The 19,151-nt window shown below is 40.7% G+C and overlaps 1 protein-coding gene across 9 annotated transcripts in view; it reads right to left on the reverse strand.

The window, feature by feature from the left end:
* Positions 1–3,640: 3,640 nt before the first annotated feature.
* GMEB1 (glucocorticoid modulatory element binding protein 1) overlaps positions 3,641–19,151 on the reverse strand; it is a 43,351-nt gene continuing 27,840 nt past the window's right edge. For all 9 annotated transcript variants that reach the window (XM_041767893.1, XM_041767896.1, XM_041767891.1 and 6 more), the window contains 5 exons: positions 18,671–18,828; positions 16,024–16,155; positions 14,340–14,477; positions 9,760–9,882; positions 3,641–6,954 (listed from right to left, as the gene is read on the reverse strand). In XM_041767893.1, coding sequence (XP_041623827.1) covers positions 6,254–6,954; positions 9,760–9,882; positions 14,340–14,477; positions 16,024–16,155; positions 18,671–18,828 — 1,252 coding nt within the window. In that variant the 3' untranslated portion in view covers positions 3,641–6,253. The remainder of the gene's footprint in view (positions 6,955–9,759; positions 9,883–14,339; positions 14,478–16,023; positions 16,156–18,670; positions 18,829–19,151) is intronic.

Raw genomic sequence — 19,151 nt, forward strand, 5'->3', positions numbered from 1 at the left:
GAGGAAGTTGCCATTTTTTATAGTGTGGGTGGTCAGGGAAGTCTTCTCTGATAACTCTGATAAGGCAACATGTGACCAGAGACCTGAAGGAAGTGAGGAAATAAGCTTTGCAGTTATCTGGGGGAAGAGTGTCCTAAGAGATCACGGAGTCAAAAAAAACAGGCTACCAAATAAGAAAGTCTTGGTCTGTAACAGGGAGTGACAGGGTTACGTGATAAAGAAACCATGCTCCACCAGAGATAGGCCTCAGTTCCATTCAAGGGTTGCTATGAGGGAATGTGCACCCAGTGTTGTCAGATCTTCTAGACTGTTTTTGTTTCTTAAGAAAAACAGTACCTTGAATTTTTAATGTGAACTGTCCTAAGTTTGAAAGTCTGTGTGGGCATAAATGCATATATATATGCACATCAAAAGCCTGTACAAGAATGTGCAGACACACAATTTCTAATAGCCCCAAACTGGAAATTACCTAAGCACCATCATTAGGATGGATCAGCTATGGCACAGTTAGTTTCTGCACTGCAGTGAGAAGAAGCCAACTACAACTTCACACAACATCATGGGTGAATCTCACATCATAATGTTGAATGAGATAATGCTAGGGGCGCCTAGGTGGCTCAGTCAGTTAAGTGTTGGACCCTTGATTTTGGTTTGGGTCATGATCTCAAGGTCCTGAGATGAAGCCCTGTATCATGCTCGCTGCTCAGCAGAGTTTGCATCTCCTTCTCCCTCTATTGCTCCCCGTGCTTGTGTTCTAATAAATAAAATCTTAAAAAAAAGAAAACCAGGTATAACTGAGCTGTATGGTGTTAGCTAGATAGTGGTTATCCTGGTTGGGTAAAGTGCTAATTTTTTTTTCTTGATCTGGTAGCTGATTTAATGAGTGTGTTCAGTTTAACTTTACCAAACTGTACAGTCATTTGTGCACTTTCCTGTATGCATTTATATTTCGTAAAAAGTTAAGACAAAAATGTGGACCAAAGTCTCAGGAGGATCAAGGCTCTGGGCTTCTAGGTTGCTCTATCATGCATAGATAGACATCTTTAGAGAAAACAGATTTTTTTTTTTTTGAAAACAGAATTTTTAAAAAATAAATTTATACTTCAGAATGCAAATAAGCCCTCTCTGTGTATGCTTTCTTTAGAAGCCTCTACAAAGTCCATTGAGGAATTTGTCTTTCCTTCTGGGTCATTATGAGCCTCCATTTACCCTTACATGTGATCCAATACTATTTTTCATTCGTGTTCTCAAACTAGAAAAATAAATCCCTATACACCATAGTACTTGCCATAACTGTCAGTAAAAGCACATAATTAGAAACCATAGATGCAAGAGGAGAACCCAGAGGCAATTTCAAGTAGGTTGTAGTGTACTATAGGCTGAGAGGCTCAAAAAACATAACAGAAATTTCAGGTAATTGTGAAGAGGCGGTAGGAATCACACCGGGCTGAAATAATCTACCCAGGAAACAGGCATCTCTTAGCCTGGACCATGGGCCATGGGTAGAGAATCAATTGGATATAAAAGATAGATGTTAGGGGCACCTGGTTGGTTGGCTTAGTCAGTGGAGCATGCAACTCTTGATCTCGGGGTTGTGGGTTCAGGACCCAAGATGGATATAGAGATTACTTAAAAATAAAAATCTTATTAAAAAAATATTTTATTTATTTGAGAGAGAAAGAGCATGAGCAGGGGGAGCAGCAGGCAGAGGGAGAGGGAGAGGGAGAAGCAGGCTCCCCACTGAGTAGGGGGGGCCTGATGTGGGACTCAATCCCAGGACCCTAGGAACATGACCTGAGCTGAAGGCAGCTGCTTAACCAACTGAACCACCCAGGCGCCCCCTCCCCACCGCCCTGACAGATTTTAGTCATTGCACAAGCACATCCCCAAGGTCCTTCAATTCAGGTGATTGATAGAGTTGGGCAAACTTTTTAAGTAGTGAAGACTGCAGACTATGCATGTATGCTGAGGTTTGGATCTTGGGGTACCTGAGAAAAATGATTGTCTCAAGAGTTACTGACGTAGAATCACTGACACGGCAGACTTTAGGAACCAAATCAACTTTGCCTCCTAAGAACAAGGGCTAAGGAAGTAGGAATATGGATAAGGAAGTTAGAGGAAAATTTAACTTTCTAGAGAAAGTCAAACTGTATATATACATCAGGACAAAGAAAGTTGTTCCTGGATTGGGAAGGAATCCTTAGAAGGACTCAATTAGGGCTGCTTAAGAGAAATTCCAGGGAAAGAGTCTAAATCTAATAGAACTGACAGCTTGTCTAGCGCAACAACCTTGGTATTATTATAATACCTTAGACCATGTAAGAATTTCCCCAAGAGGTATCCTAGGGGTGAGGGAATCTGTGAGCAACGGTGCTAGTTAAATTGTCTGAAAATGCAAGGCCTAGACTAGTTTGTGACTTTCTTTTCAGAGATGACTCCTCAGGAGCATTGCCCAAAGTGAATCAAAACCTTTTGCCTATTTTCAGAATTCAACCTTTTGTTTATCTCTTCCGCCTAATAGTACTAAAACCTGGACCAGTTATAATTCAGTGAACTAGTAATTACGTATTTCATGCTTGATTATATGATCTTTATACTCAAAATATTACCAATACCAGTATTTCAGTATTTTCCACCACAAAGACTTACCTTAGTACCTTTCACGAAATGAGGTAAACACCACCTCTAAAGAGTGTCAGACCATCTGAGCTGAATATCAATTTCTAAGGCATTCGTATTAACATTGGTCTTCCTTCCCTACTGTGGAGAGGCATGAGAGAAACTTCACGTGAAGTGGCTTTGAATCTTGAATATTCATGTATATTGTTCATTTTTTACTTTAGAATAACTGTGAGTTGTTTTGTTTTGGGGATGGGATCACGGAAGGAGCCTGGAAATTGAAAGGAGGAAAAGAACAAGGCAGGGATATAATCAAGGTGAGATGGTTGTACAGTTGACTCCAACCAAGGCTTTTGTGGAAACCACATGACAGGAAGGTTGGGGCATTTACCTTCTACCAGCTAAATTCTCATCAGGCACTGGAGTTCTCTAATGGAAACTCAGAGAAGCTGACGCATAACTCGGCTTTTTCTAGGAGGATACTCTCCAGAGACTGCCCATGCTGCTGACTTTGCCTAGCTCCGGAGTCAGAAGCAGAAAGACTAAGGATTTTCCCCACTCTTACATAAATGAGCCCCACTACTTGAAAATGGAGTACAAAAACTAGCCAAAAGTGATCTCTCCTAAATTAGCTCAAGTATACACCTTCTCCAGGAAGTACTCCTGTATTTGCTGACACATACACCCCCTCCCCAAGCCAAGTTAGGTGCCTGATGCCTTGTTCCTCTGCTCCCAGGTAGCAGCTCCATCACTGCACTTGCCCCAGTATGACGATATTTCAATATTTCACTAGAAAAGACTTAACTTTTTTTTATGACTTTTGTAGTCTGCTGAAACCTACAGACCAATTTTCAGAATGTTTTTCAATGCACAAAATAAAATACATAGGATAACAAAAGAAACCAATTATACTGAAATATAGTTCTTCACTCTAGACAACCTCTGAAGTATGAAGTCCTTGAGTGCAGAACTCTGTCTTCATCTCTGTACTGGCGGTGCCTAGCACAAAGCCTGGCACAAAGATGGTACTTATAAATGTTTATTTAATGAATGAACAGAAATATAGATGGCTACTGGCAAGTCAGCCTGAGGAATGATTCATTGCAACTGCTTGTGCACATACCGACGGCTTGCATATTTCTCACGCTGTCTGAGATCATTTAGACCAGGACTCTGAGGAAACCCCCACTCAACAACGGGTACCACAGCAGCTAGCAATAACAACAGGCTATTGGAAGACCAGAAAAACAACAAAGCTCATGTATTTCCACCAGCCAGACTATTCAGATAGTGAAAGTAAACAGGTTCTGTCTTCAGGAGGAGACCTCTTGACTTTGGAAGCATGATGGTCACACTGCCTTAAAACACTACAGACAGCTGGAGGAGGAAAGAAAGGAACCTGAGCTAGTGTGTGGGTGTTCTCCAGAGCTCCTCCTCTGTCCTGAATTGGACCTCCCATCTCTGGGAAAGAGAATAGTGTCCCTAAAAACCACCATAGGCACATAACATGTGCCATTTTAGGTTCGAGTTTCAGTTTCAGGCTGAGATAGAAATTTTCTTTTTGCTTATGTACCATCAGAAAACCTAAAGAAGCAATAATGAAAGCCAATTCCCTCACTAAAGGGCCAAAGGTTTGTTCTAAGCTGATTGCTACATCTATTAAACATTTTGAAGAGAAAAGTAAAACCCCAGACAATTTTAAAGCTCAAAGCCACAACTATATGGGGTTCAGAAATCTCACCCTTAAGGCTTTTAAGATTGACCCTCCCAAGTTGAGGGCTTCTCTAGCTATTAAAGCCATCTGAGGGATGGCAGAACGTAGTTTTCACTTCCTTGACAACAGGGTTTCCAACATCTGTTGGAAGAAACATGGCTTCAGGTGGGTGCCTTCTTTAAAAAAAAAAAAAAAAAAAAAAAAAAGGAAACTACAGGTCAAAGTTTTGCTTTTAATTAAAAAAAAAAAAAAAAAAAAAAAAAAAAAACCAAAAACCTCCCACTCCTAAGGTTGTGTGCTTTCTTTTTTGACCTCTTTTTCCTTTAAATTGTCTGCAATTTCCCTATATTTGTCCTAGTGCAGTAAACAATGTAATCAAAGAAATAAAAACCAGGGTCCATTCTTGCCCCAAACACTGAAGATGTTCAAAGAGCAGGAATCACAGCACAGAAAATAGCCCAGCTCTAAATATACATACAACATAAAAAACAAAACAAAACAACAACAAAAAAACCCAACCCTCCCCCCAAGATATTATTATTGACATTCCTGGTACATTTCCTATAATATAATGTTGCAGACAATGCTTCTTTCCCAGGGAGTCCAGCTCACTCAGGAGGAGACATCTACTCGGTGCCTCAGGATAGGCTGGGGCTGTTGAGTCTTCCCTGCCAAGCATAAGGTTTGTTTTTTTTTTGTTTGTTTTTGTTTTTGTTTTTGTTTTTTATGAGCTTAATATCTCACAGAAACATCTGTGGTATAAATGGTATAAATGAATCTAAAAGAGGATGATGGCAGGCAGGCACCTGTCACTGTTCTCCAAATCAGCCAAAAAGCTGAAGAGCGTGGGATCCAGGAGACAGATGCTATTAACAGTTGAGGGATGGAGGGCAGAACAAGAGGAAGCACCAAATGAGTGGCTGCTTTTGGTTCCAAAGCCAAAAAAGGGCCCCACCAAAAAGGGCAGCTGGTCTGGATGAGGAACTCCCCTGCACCTGGAGTCATGCAATAAAAATGATGGCCTTGGAGCCCCACCCCCATGACAGCCACAGTCCAAGAACCAGAAAAATTCACACCACATCACAGAGTTTGCAAATGAATAGACTGTTCCTAGTTTAAGAGGGTTAAGTGCTTTGACAAAGTTGGGGAAGGGAGGGAAGGTGAGCTTGAATCACAAAGCACAGCTGTGACAACCAGGATTTCTATTTTTGCCAAGCCACAGGCCCCTAGGCTCCTGATGCCACTTGGTCCATGGAGATGTACCCTTCCACTTATTACTGGCCTCTTCTCAAAATGGCACCCATGGTAATAACCCTTAGAGATGTCAAGAGGCATCAGTTGCACTTCTGGAACAAAGATAATTTCCTTGCCCCATCCTGGCCAAAGCATTTCCCTTTTTAAGCTGCTGCTGGTATGCCACCTTCCCTCCAAGCATAGTTCAACCTTCTCTCATTTCAGAGTTTTGCACCTGCCTCTGAGGGCCCTTTCCAGGATACAAAATAAAGTATCCTTCTGCATCCATGTGTGGGTGGGTTGCCTTCCAGTGTCAGATCTATATTCCAAAGTTTGGTCAATGCATCTTTACAAAAATAAAACCACATGCATACATAGACAGACTAGCCTGGAAAGGGCTTTCTGAACAGGGTTTCTGATTATCTTTGATGCCTCCTCTAAAGGAAATAACTTTCTTGGTGCAAAAGGATTAGGACATTGAGTGACCTACTCTCAACTTCTGGAAGGACAACTTGTTTTTGTCCATTTTTCAATGAGGGGGTGGGAGGAACCCAACATTTTCAGTTACAACAATGAAATTTTGTTTAAAAAAAGGATCCTATGTGGAAATGAGTGGGACAATGATAAAAATAAACAAATAATTAAAATTCCAAACCAAAACATATCTCCTGGCCCCAAGATTCCCAGTTAATCCTCTAAGACCACAATCTCCACATTGTGGACTTGATGCTGGTGGTCTTCCATCTCAGCCACAACTTTCTCCTCAGTCCTCAGTTCTGTCTCCAAAATGACTGCTTTGCCCTCAGTATCCTCAGCCTCTGGGTCTGGGGCTGGGTCAATCTCAATGATGGTTTGCCCATCCTCCGAGGTGCTTTCAACAGCCTGGATTGCCGAGGTCAGGCCAGACTCCATGGCCACCAGCTCCACGGGGCTTACCATGGTGGTCATGTTGCCCAGGGTACTCCCATCCTGCATGGCAGTAGAGCTTAGCAGTGCCAAGCTAGATGAAGGGTGGATGGTCACTGTGTCTGGTGAGCTGCTCTTGGCAGAGGAGACCACTGTGGCATAGCGGAAGAGCTGAGGGCCAGAAGGCAGTGTATGAACAGTCACAGGACTGGAGCCCTGGCTGAGGGTGGCCACCGGAATATTGCCCATGGAAAATGACTGGCCCACTGGGGTGATGGTGATGGGTGAGATGACTGTGAATTGAGGCTGCTGGACGGGAGGAGAAGGGCTCAGGACTGTGGTAGAAGCTGGCCGCTGGAGCCGGGGCCTTTTTGGAGGCTTAGGAGTGCTCACAGGCATCAGTACCACATTTTGAACCGTCTGGGATTTCAGCCTGTGATCCTGAGCTTGCTTCTTCTGCTCTTCCAACTGGCGTTCCAACTCTGTGGAAAAAAAGACAGACTTTGTGTGGACAGAAGCATATTCTTGCCAACAGTAAACGGAGTCAGGAAACCTGAGATCTTGTCCTGATTTTGCTATTATACAGCTTCATTGTTTTCTTTTTTTTTTTTTTTTTTTTTAAGATTTTATTTATTTATTCATGAGAGACACAGAGAGAGGCAGAAACACAAGCAGAAGGAGAAGCAGGCTCCATGCAGGGAGGCTGACATGGGACTCGATCCCAGGTCTCCAGGATCACGCCCTGGGCTAAAGGCAGCGCTAAACCGCTGAGCCACCTGGGCTGCCCGCTTCATTGTTTTTGAAACAAGAAACCAAACTGGATGATCTTAAAAATCCCTCCAGAAAAAAAAAAAAAAAGTCCCTCCAGCAATTACATTCCATTATGTGATTATAGGCAGGGCAAAAATTAAGGATCTTTTTCAGGCCGTGATCCTACTATAGCTCAACCCTAGAAGCTCCTGTGGCATTTTGTCACCTGTCACCAAAATGCAAACCAACAAAGCCTGCAGTTGATCTTGAAGCTTACAGATGCCTTGCTTGGATCTACAGATGAAAATAAGGTATATAAGCACAATCCCTTTGGAACTAATATGGACCTACAGAAGACCTACAATGGCTGCTCCAAAAAACAGTGATTCCCAAACTGTCCTTTAAGGCATGATCACCTTGCTGGTGACCTTAGTCTACCAAATGGCCTTAGTCTACCATTACCACCCAGAGAAGTCTACAGAAAGTTATACAGGAAGTCCCTAAGAATAATTAGAGAACTAAAAGAGGTCTTAGAGTTCTAACACATTCATTCTAACTGGGATCCAGAGAGGTAAAGTAACTTAAAGTCTCAGAGCTTGTACAAAATTCTGATGGCCAACTTCGTGGCTTTTCCACCGTATTACATCTATCAGTATCCCTCTCCCAGTGTATAATCCAACCCTGGTGACCACTGATGAGTCTGGTTCTACACTTTAACTCCTTTATTGATTAATACCCGAGGAACAGTCAATAAATAATCCGTTACATCTGTGGAGCTCTTTGCTCCTATGGAATACCATGAGTGAGTCAATTCCTTGCCTGGAATAAAAGGAGTAGCTAGGGATCAAGAACATATTTAAAAATATATTTTTGGTGGGCAGCCCCGGTGGCTCAGTGGTTTAGCACCACCTTTGACCCAGGGCGTGATCCTGGAGACCTGGGATCAAGTCCCAGGTCAGGCTCCCTGCATGGAGCCTGCTTCTCCCTCTGCCTCTCTCTCTCTCTTTCGAATAAATAAAATCTTTAAAAAATATAAAAAATTAAAAAATATTTTTTCATTAAAAAAATTTTAAATACTGCCTCATAAGTTATAAAATACTACATTTTTTTCCATTTTCAGTAGTAACCAAAGAAATGTGAACCTCAAGAGGATTAACAATTACATCTCTAATTTTTAAAAAATTTAAACCAGAGAATATTATAAATAACAACATTTAATGGTGGTGTGTTCAAAATGGTGACATAATCTTGGAAATTTGGCAACATGTCATAAAAATCCATAAAACAATTATTAAGTATCATTTAACCTGAAACTTAGTTCTGGTAAGTAGTTTAAAAGGATATTAAAAAATAAATAAATAAAATAAAATAAATAAAAGGATATAAAAAGAAAAAGTTATATTCATACAAGTTCACTGCAACAAAATAAACTACTGAAGAAAAGTCTGAAAATTTAAATGTCATCCCTAGAAGAATGTCTAGGTAAAGTACTGTGTAGCAACTTGGGAAAGTATTAATATGTCACAGTGAAAAAAGCAGAAAACAAATCTTTACGTATACTATGATTAAACCTATCTTTAAAAAAAAAAATACAAAGAACCAGAAGCCCAGATTCTTAAGAAAAACCATTTTTTGGATGGTGTGAAGTTTCAAGGTGAAAGCGCTGGATTAGGAATAAGAAAGCCAAATTCTATTCCAGGCTTCATTGCCAAGTACTGATGTGGCCCCAAGGCAAATCATTTATCCTCCTTGTCTCTCTACTGGGTCATCTATAAAAGAGGGATAATAGCTTATAACATTCTTAGGAGGATTAAATAAAAAGGGTCTCAGAGTACTCTGTAAAACGAGTTTAAAATATATATTGAGTATAAAAATGAGTTTAAGACAACATAACTTATTTTTCCCTTAACCAAATAATCTTGTCTTTTGCCTTCATGACTAACTATAATATATTCTACATTATTCAAAGATGATAATCTGAGTTGTTTTCTTTGACCTGCTTTACCCAAAACCTTTTCTTGATTCTCTTTGGATGTAAGTGACAACTTCCTTTGTTCTTCCACTATCCATACCCACTATATGCCCCAGTTACAAAACTGACTACTTTTTGCACTTATTTCTATGTCTGCTTTCTCTTGAGCTCCTTAAAGACCATGTAGAGAGTGAGGCTATCTTAGTCAACATTATATTTCTACAACCTAGTTTGGAGACAGTACAAATTAAGTACTTGATAAAAGGAGTTAAATTATTCATATGCTCATAATTTCTGATTATCACAAATAATGGAGAAGGTGCTAAATTTATCAAAAGATAACAATGTAATATAACAAAGACAAGGGCCAATTTGTTTCTTCTGCCACTGATATTACTGGATTAATGGAGCAACTGAGTAGACATCTTAACCTTCTAAAAGATACAGAAGGAGGACCATGATGAGGAAGGAAGTTAGAGAGGGAAGAATCAAGTCTACAAAGAAATGGCAAGACTCAAGGATATTACTATAATATCACCTAGGAAGAAACAGAAGTTATACACACCTGTCAGAGCATAGAGAAACTGCTCTTCTCCCTGTTCTACTTGGTTCCTTCTGTTGTCCAAAACCTTCTTCACCGTGTCCATTAGGCCAAATGTATGTGCTACATTGTTGAGAACAGCAGCGTCTATTTAAAACAAAGATATGCCTGTCAAGTTAAAACAGAAGTGTTCCCCCAGCCCTGTGTTGTGCTGCTTATTAAATATGAAACAACTCAGAAATGACAGTATTATTCAATTGCATTTTTAGAAATTTTGGCAAAGATGTACCACATGTATAATTAACTTTGATTTAATTGTTATAACTTTTTTTTAATCGTTACAACTTTATACATCTTTCGATATAAATAAATACAAAAATAAAAAAATCTTGCATCTGGTTATAAGTTCTGACTTCTGATTTAGAAAACATGGTCATTGTGCCAGATAGAGCTAAGGTTGAATCTCGGTTTTATGGTTTCCTATCTATGTAAACTTAGTTAAGTCATTTCACTCCTCAGTTTTCTCAACTGAAAAAAAGGGCCTAATAATACTTACTTGGCAAGACAGATATGAAGATTAGAAGTAACATATTTTAGAGGCACCTGAGTGGCTCAGTTGGTTAAGTGTCCAACCCTTGATTTTGGCTCAGGTCATGCTCTCAGGGTTGTGAGATCAAGCTCCACATTGGGCTCTGCACTCAGCAAAAAGTCTGCTTGTCCCTCTTTCTCTATTCTTCCCCCTGCTCACTCTCTCTCTCTCTCTCTCTCTCTCTCAAATAAATAAATATAATTTTTTTAAAAGTATCATATTTTAAGTATCAGACATGAGAACTGGTATGCAATGTTATTCATAGCATTATCTCTGTTCCTCTTTATACAAAACTTTTTGAAAGCATTGTCAGTAGTTGTGGTCATTACTTCCTTAACTCAGACCACTTCTCCACCCATAACTCTCTTCCCTAGTCATCTCATCTAGTTCCATGCTTTTATTTTTAATTTTTTTTTAAGATTTATCTATTTTGGGATCCCTGGGTGGCGCAGTGGTTTGGCGCCTGCCTTTGGCCCAGGGCGCGATCCTGGAGACCCAGGATCGAATCCCACGTCGGGCTCCCGGTGCATGGAGCCTGCTTCTCCCTCTGCCTATGTCTCTGCCTCTCTCTCTCTCTCTGTGACTATCATAAATAAATAATAAAAAAAAAAAATTAAAAAAAAAAAAAGATTTATCTATTTTATTCAGAGACAGAGAGAGACTGAGAGGCAGAGACACAGGCAGAGGGAGAAGCAGGCTCCATGCAGGGAGCCTGACATGGACTCGATCCCCGGTCTCCAGGATCACACCCTAGGCTGCAGGTGGTGCTAAACCGCTGTGCCACCGGGGCTGCCCAATTTTTTTAAAGATGTTATTTATTTATTATGAGAGACACAGAGAGAGAGAGAGAGAGAGAGGGAGAGGCAGAGACAAGGCAGAGGGAGAAGCAGGCTCCATGCAGGGAGCCTGATGTGGGACTCAATGAGTGGGACTCCAGGATCAAGCCCTGGGCCGAAGGCAGGTGCCAAACCACTGAGCCACCCAGGGATCCCAGTCTCATGTTTTTAAATAACATGTACATGCTGAGAACTCCCACATGCAGATCTCCAACCCTAACCTCTTTCCTGTGTGCCAGACTCATACTTCCATCTAGCTGAGTGACATCTCCATTTGAAAGCCGCATAAGCATTTAGCAAGTCAAAACGAATTATTTTCTTTTTTCTTTTCTTCCCTTTTTTTTTTTTTTTTAAGTAAGCTCTACACCTAACGTGGGGCTTGAACTCACAACCCTGAGATCACAAATCACATGCTCCACCCACTGAGCCGGCCAGGTGCCCCAAGTCCAAACTAACTTTGAGGGGTGCCTGGCGGGCTCAGTCAGAAGAGTGTGTGTCTCTTGATTTCAGGGTCATGAGTTTAAGCCCTATATACTGGCTATGGAACCTACTTTATTATTTTTTTTAAAGATTTATTTATTTATTTATTCATGACAGAGAGAGAGAGACAGGCAGAGAGACAGGCAGAGGGAGGCGCAGGCTCCATGCAAGGAGCCTGACGTGGGACGGTCTCCAGGATCACACCCCGGGCTGAAGGCAGCAATAAACTGCTGTGCCACCGGGGCTGCCCTGGAGCCTACTTTAAAAACAACAAAAATCTAACTACTGGGATGCCTGGGTGGCTCAGTGGTTGAGTGTCTGCCTTCGGCTCAGGGTGTGATTCTGGTCCTGGGATTGAGTCTGTATCAGGATCCCTGCATGGAGCCTGCTTCTCCCTCTGCCTGTGTCTCTGCCTCTCTTTGTGTGTCTCTCATGAATAAATAAATAAAATATTTTAAACAAAAAAATAAAAATCCAACTACTAACTTTGATGTCCTCTCCCAGTGATCTTCATCTCAGGAAACGGTGTCACTATTCATGGCTCAGGCCAAAAATGTAGGAGTTATCCTGGATTTCTGTCTTTCTCTTTTACTCTACATCCAATCCATCAGTAGGACTTATCAGTTTCACATTCAAGTTATATCCCCAATATGATAACTTCTTCCCAGGTTTTACCTCTATCACCTCTAAGCCATGCCACCATCATCTCTTGTCTGGAGTAATTCTTTCAAGAGTCTCCTGATTTCTTCTCATTTTTTTTTTTTTGTTTTGTTTTCTTTTAAGATTTTATTTATTTATTCATGAGAGACACACACAGAGAGAGAGAGAGAGAGAGAGAGAGAGAGAGAGGCAGAGACACAGGCAGAGGGAGAAGCAGGCTGGCTCCATGCGGGGAGCCTGACATGGGACTGGATCCTGGGTCTCCAGGATCACACCCTGGGCTGAAGGCAGTGCTAAACCACTGAGCCACCAGGGCTGCCCTCATGTCTTTTTTTTAAGTAAGCTCCAGGCCCAATGTTGGGCTCAAACTCACAACCCTGAGAGCAAGAGTTGCACTCTCCACCAACTGAGCTAGCCAGGCACCCCTCCCAACTGATTTCTTGCCCCACAGTATATTCTCCATAGAGCAACCAAAGTGATCTTTTAAAAATATAAAAAATATATAATTATATAGAAAATATAAAAATATACATAAATGTTATCACTTTATTCCCCTGCTCAAAAGCACTATGATAGCTTACCATCACCTTAAAATAAAACCAAAGTTTAGGGACACCTGGGTGGCTCAGCGATTGAGCATCTGCCTTTGGCACAGGGCATGATCCCGGAGTCTTGGGATCAAGTCCCATATGGGCTCCTTGCATGGAGCCTGCTTCTCCCTCTACCTGTATCTCTGCCTTCTCTCTGTGTGCCTCTCATGAATAAAAATAAAATCTTAAAAAAAAAAAAAATTCTAACCAAAGCTTATCTAAAATATCCTCTTTATTGCCCTTCAACCTCGTCACCTATCATTCTCCCATACCCTATTCCACTGTGGCTGCCTCCATGCTTCTCTAATTCTTTGAACCCATCAGGCCCATTGCAACTTCAAGGTCTTTGTTCCTTCTCCCTGAAATGTTCCTTCTCCCAGTTCATCACATGGCTAGCTTCTTCAGTTCAAATGCCACCTTTAGAGAGGCCTTCCTTGACCACCCTATCTAAAAGAGTCATCCCTGCTTTCTTTTTTTTTTTTTTTTTTAATTTTTTATTTATTTATGATAGTCACAGAGAGAGAGAGAGAGGCAGAGACACAGGCGGAGGGAGAAGCAGGCTCCATGCACCGGGAGCCTGATGTGGGATTCGATCCCGGGTCTCCAGGATCGCGCCCTGGGCCAAAGGCAGGCGCCAAACCGCTGCGCCACCCAGGGATCCCTCATCCCTGCTTTCTATGTTACTTGCTTTTTTTATTCCACCAAGCACATAAAAAAAAAAAAAAAAAAAAGACTTTACTGTAAAGTTTAAGTGTATTTATATAATGTAGGAATTATAAAGAGGTAATAAGACACAAGTAACAAATCTAGGAACTCACTGACACACAAGCTTATGAGATATTATTCTAACTTTTTTAAAAAATACATTCTACCCCCAATGTGGGGCTCAAACTCATGACCCCAAGATTAAGAGTCACATGCTCCACCAACTGAGCCAACCAGGCACCCCATTATCATGACCCTTTTGTATCAGATGATTAGAATATCCTTTTACATTATGCATAGCAGGAAGTGCCCAAAGGGTATTCAGACACAGCTGTAAGTGCAAATAATAGTTCTGGAAACCCTAAACTGACAGAATATGAGACTTGTCTAAAACCAGGTAGCTTTCTCCAATTTTCAGACTCTATCTATATATATGTAACAGAGAGAGAAAGCCTGCTTTCTGGCACCATTTATAAAAGTAAAAATTACCTGTGGAAAAAGTATGACCAGACTTGAGTTCAAAACCTTCTTATGAACTCTGGACAAGTAACTTAACTTGTACGAACCTGTGCTCACTTCGGCAGCACATAACACTAAAAAAAAAAAACAACTTGTACGAACCTTCATTTCCTAATCTGTAAAATGGGGATAATAATACCCCAGTGTTTTCATGAGGCTAACAGGATCTGCTTACAGTTGTTAGTGTTCAATAATGACCACTGTTGTTAGAATTAGGGCACTTACCTGTTACCTGGAAGGGAGCCTGAATGAGCCGCTGCTGAACTCCCCTGAGTAGCTCCTCTATTTCCTTCTGTATATTGCAGACAACCTCTTCCATCAGACCTACATCAGCTATTCCTTTCCAGAACATCAAAGTGTCCTCTGACACAAGAGAAATAAGACAGAAGGTAAATAAGAGATGCTACGGTACTTAGGCACATCTCTACAAGTTAAACTTGAAATTATTTTAATCTGAAATGATTTCTTGTTGAGCCATTTCTGGGAAAAAGGAAGAAGCTTTTGGAATACTAGCTGCCCCTCTAAGTTGGTACCCAATTATTTGGCCTCTTCAGCATCATAGGGACTTGAGGTAATTGCCTCAATTTGTCATGGCTTTGGCTATAGGGAGTGGGTTATCTTCCTCCAATAAAGATATTAAATAAGGGCAGCCTGCGTGGTTCAGCGGTTTAGTGCTGCCTTTGGCCCAGGGCCTGATCCTGAAGACCTGGGATCAAGTCCCACGTCGGGTTCCCTGCATGGAGCCTGCTTCTCCCTCTGCCTGTGTCTCTGCCTCTCTCTCTCTCTGTGTCTCTCATGAATAAATAAATAAAATCTTTAAAAAATATATTAAATAAATACTAAGTATTATTTATTTAAATAATTTAATTTAAAATTAAATAGTATTTAATATCTTAAAAGTTAAATAATAAATACATTAAGTTAGAGATATATAGGTAAGCCTTGTACAACATAGTGTGAACTGTGAAGGTCCACTTATATACAAATTTTTTTCAATAAATACAGTCTAGTGATGTAAATTTATCTTATGACTTTTTTTTTTTTTTTAAGATTTTATTTAAAATAAAATCTTTATTTTATTTTATTTTTATTTTATTTTATTCCCCCCCCTCTGCTCCTGAGGGTGAAGCAGGCTCCATGCAGGGAACCTGATTTGGTGGGACTCAATCCCAGGACCACGGGATCACAACCTGAGCCAAAGGCAGATGCTCAATTGCTGAACCACCCAAGCGTCCCACACTCGGATTTTCAACTGCACAGGAGGTTGGTGCCCCAAACCATCACATTGTTCAAGGATCAACCATACTCTCTCTAGTCTTATACTTACAAGATAAAGTAAAACAGTTGAATAGGTGGGATTATAAGCTCCTTAAGGGCAGAGGCTGTCTTTTCATCTATGTTGACAACAGTGCCAACTAAAAATAGGCAGCAATAAATATTTTTCAAGTGAATTAATGAATGGAGGATAATGTGAAACCTTTCCTGGTCCCCTCTAAGTGAATCATCATGAATCACCATCCTCTACACCACCTGCTACCTATTTTTTTTCTTTTAACATCTTGCAGCTTGGTTTATCTAAGAAATGTTCCAAAGTTGGAGGCAGTTTGACAGGATGAAACGCACTGACTACAGAGTCAAACAGCTGAATTTGGCTCTGACACTATTGGTTGGGTGACTGGTCTTAGGCAAGCTGCTGAACTGTTTCGAATCTCAATTTTTCTCCTATGTAAAATGTGACTGTGCATGGCTGTTGTGGCATGGATTATAATAAAATGTTTGTAGCTACAATTAAATCAATATGCATGAGAAAAATCAGCAAAAGTAATTAAGAGACCTATTGTGTCCCTAATCATAATGGTGAGAAGAGTAACAAAACCCTGCAAGATATCTGAGCCACATAGAAAAGTACCTGATATTTCCTCTGAGTCTTTCTTCACACCCTCCTCTGTAGCCATGGTGACAGCAGCAGTGAGAGCGGAGTTCCATTCCAGCCCTGCCTCTTCCATGCTCTCTTCCGAGATGGCAATCTGTGTGATACTACCTAAAAGTAGTCCATCAGAGGTAAAGCCAGTGAATTTCATGAAAAAGTCATAGCGATCCTTTTTCTCATACAGCTGAAGAGACCCTATTATTTTAACATTCTGGCCTTTTTGCCTTGAGGTCCATATAGTAAAAACTAGAATCTTTGGTAAGCCAGGACAAATATCGGATTTTCTAAAGAAAACCTTCTTTCAAAAGAAAATGCTTTCTTCTTACTCTTAATAGAAAGTGAAAGATAACTTATAAAATCACAAAAGAGCAATCTGCTTCCTGAGCAGGCGTTTTTTAAAAAAAAACTGAAGGTGAGCATGATTGCCAGGCTATCTGCCCAGATTTAGTGAGGATGAAGAGGGCCTGAAATAATTTAAGAGAAAAGTATGGTGCTTAGCCAACAGCCCTACTACAAGCATATTTGATACTAACCATCTAGACTATCAGAAGTTGCTATATAGCTTATTTATCAGGCTATGTAAGAGAAAGCAAGAGAAATGAGACCTAAAAAATCATATAAGAGATCCAAGAATAATAGATTCACAGAAGAAAAGAACTTTTCCTATTAATATTGTGTATTGGGATGCCTGGGTAGTTGAGTGCCTGTCTGCCTTTGGCTCAGGGTGCCATCCTGGGGTCCCCAGATCGTCCCACATCAGGCTCCCCACAGGGAGCCTGCTTCTCCCTCTATGTCTCTGCCTCTCTCTCTGTCTCTCACGAATAAATAAAATCCTTTTTAAAAAGTGTATTAAGATTTTAGTTTGTTATTTTTTTTAAGTCATCTTTCCACTCAACATGAGGCTCAAACTCATGACCCTGAGATCAGAAGTCATGTGCTCTTTTGACTGAGCCAGCCAGGCACCCCTCATACATTAAGATTTTAAACAAAGAGAATTGAGAAATATCAAACTGATCCAGATAGATATATAGATGAGTGTGGACTCCACATTCTGGAGAATATTAATAATCAAGCAAAAAAATAATACTAAAGGAGTTTCAGCAAATAAAAGAAGTAAAAAATTTCATAGCATTTCTTACTTTTTAAGTGAAAGACTCACAAAAATTCAATCTGCTAGATATTTAATACTCTCCTGAAGGGAACTTAGGTTCCAGGAGATTAGGCTTCTGCTCACCCAGTGGTTACTGCTCACCCAGTGGTTACTTATAGAATATTAGGGCTGACCAAAAGAAACCTTGAGACGTCATTTTTAAAACATGTTATTTCCCTTACATCTGTTAGTATCCTTGTGACCATCAGGCATAGTTATAAGCCTTCTGGAAGTAGCTGAGATAAGAATCTTAACTGTGTTAAGTCTTCAGCTGGACTAACTGAATCTTTATTTAAAGTTTATTTACTTATTTATGTAACCTCTACACCCAATATGGGACTTGAACTCATGACCCTGAGATCAAGAGTTGCACATTCTTCCAACTGAGCCAACTGGGTGCCCCTGGACTAACTGAATCCTTAGTAATTATCCCATGTAGCTCCATCTTCCCTAGAGCAGGGCAGAGAGCTTAGTCCCGAGGTCAACAATACTGAAATTAAGCGTATGCCCATCCTGCCTCATTTGTGAGGAAGCCTCAACTTGGTTATATGGATCCCTTCCAAGCAGAGCTCTTTGAGCCTTACCGCAGTCTCCAGAGGCTAGTCCAGCCAGCCATACATTATCTTTGATACATCTCAGCTCAACAGTTGAAAACCATTCACCATTCTAATCTACCCTCCTGCCTTGACCACCAGCAGAACAAAGGATTTTATTTTTTTTTTAAGATTTTATTTATTTATTTATGAGAGACAGAGAGAGAGAGACAGAGAGAGAGAGAGATACAAACAGAGGGAGAAGCAGGCTCCATGCAGAGAGCCCGATGTGGGACTCGATCCTGGGGAGTCCAGGATCACGCCCTGGGCCAAAGGCAGGCACTAAACCGCTGAGCCACCCAGGGATCCCAGAACAAAGGATTTTCAAAACAATCTAATTTCAAAGGTATGCCAAGTAGCATCAAAATGAGACCATTGAATAAACATAATAACCACTGAACCATCTTTCTTTCTTTTGAGAGACAGAGAGAATGCATGTGTACACACACACACACACACACACACACACACACATGCAGGGAAGGGGCAGGAGAAAGAGAAAGAGAGAGAGAGAGAATCTTAAGCAGCCTCCACACCCAGCACAGGGCCTGACATGGAGGTTGATCTCACAACCCTGAGATTATGACCTGAGCTAAAATCAAGAGTTGGATGCTTAACTGACTGAGCCACCCAAGCATCTCTGAACCATCTTTCTTATGTTTATCATGCATAGTTAGAAAGAAACAGTAAGGAAGTATGGCCAATAGGAATCATCTGGGAGAAAACAAAGAGATCTGTTTCTAAAGTATGGAATTGCACCCAAGATTAGCATACCTTACAGGGACATCAGTGCTCATGAGAATTAAAATTAAGAAACACAAAAGAGAAAGGGAAATGTGTTACTAAAAAACACTCGGGTTTCAGGTGGTTTCCTACCCCCTACCATCGGCCGAAGTGGGTGTCTGCACCACACTTGTCTGCTGTCCTGGCACTGGAGCTCTTGCACTGCTGATCAGAAGGTCAAATTTGGTGCTTCTGCAGGTATTGGAGCAAACCTTGTCATGTTGGTAAAAGTCAATCTGTCCAGAGTCCATCATTTTCCTGTGTAAAGGAGACAAAAAGTACTACTAGTTCAGCCTGCACTACATCTAGATGGAACTAGGCCTCTAGGACAAATAGAAACAAAGTTACTGTATCTACTCCATAGATTAATGAAACCTAATGTCATTAAAAGTCATTAGGTTGCAAAAATTCTAATCGGGATTATAAAATTTTGATCCTGCCCACATTTACATGTACTCCTCTATCCTCCCTAGTGTGTTCATAATGAGTATTCTCTTATTTCCCATTATCACCAAGCTTTAGTTAGGGACACATTCCTGACAATATCTAAGTGTCCCTGTAGAATCTCACTGAAACCAAAC

The sequence above is a fragment of the Vulpes lagopus genome, chromosome 8 (genome assembly GCF_018345385.1).
Source record: "Vulpes lagopus strain Blue_001 chromosome 8, ASM1834538v1, whole genome shotgun sequence".
In the NCBI taxonomy this organism is placed as follows: domain Eukaryota; kingdom Metazoa; phylum Chordata; class Mammalia; order Carnivora; family Canidae; genus Vulpes; species Vulpes lagopus.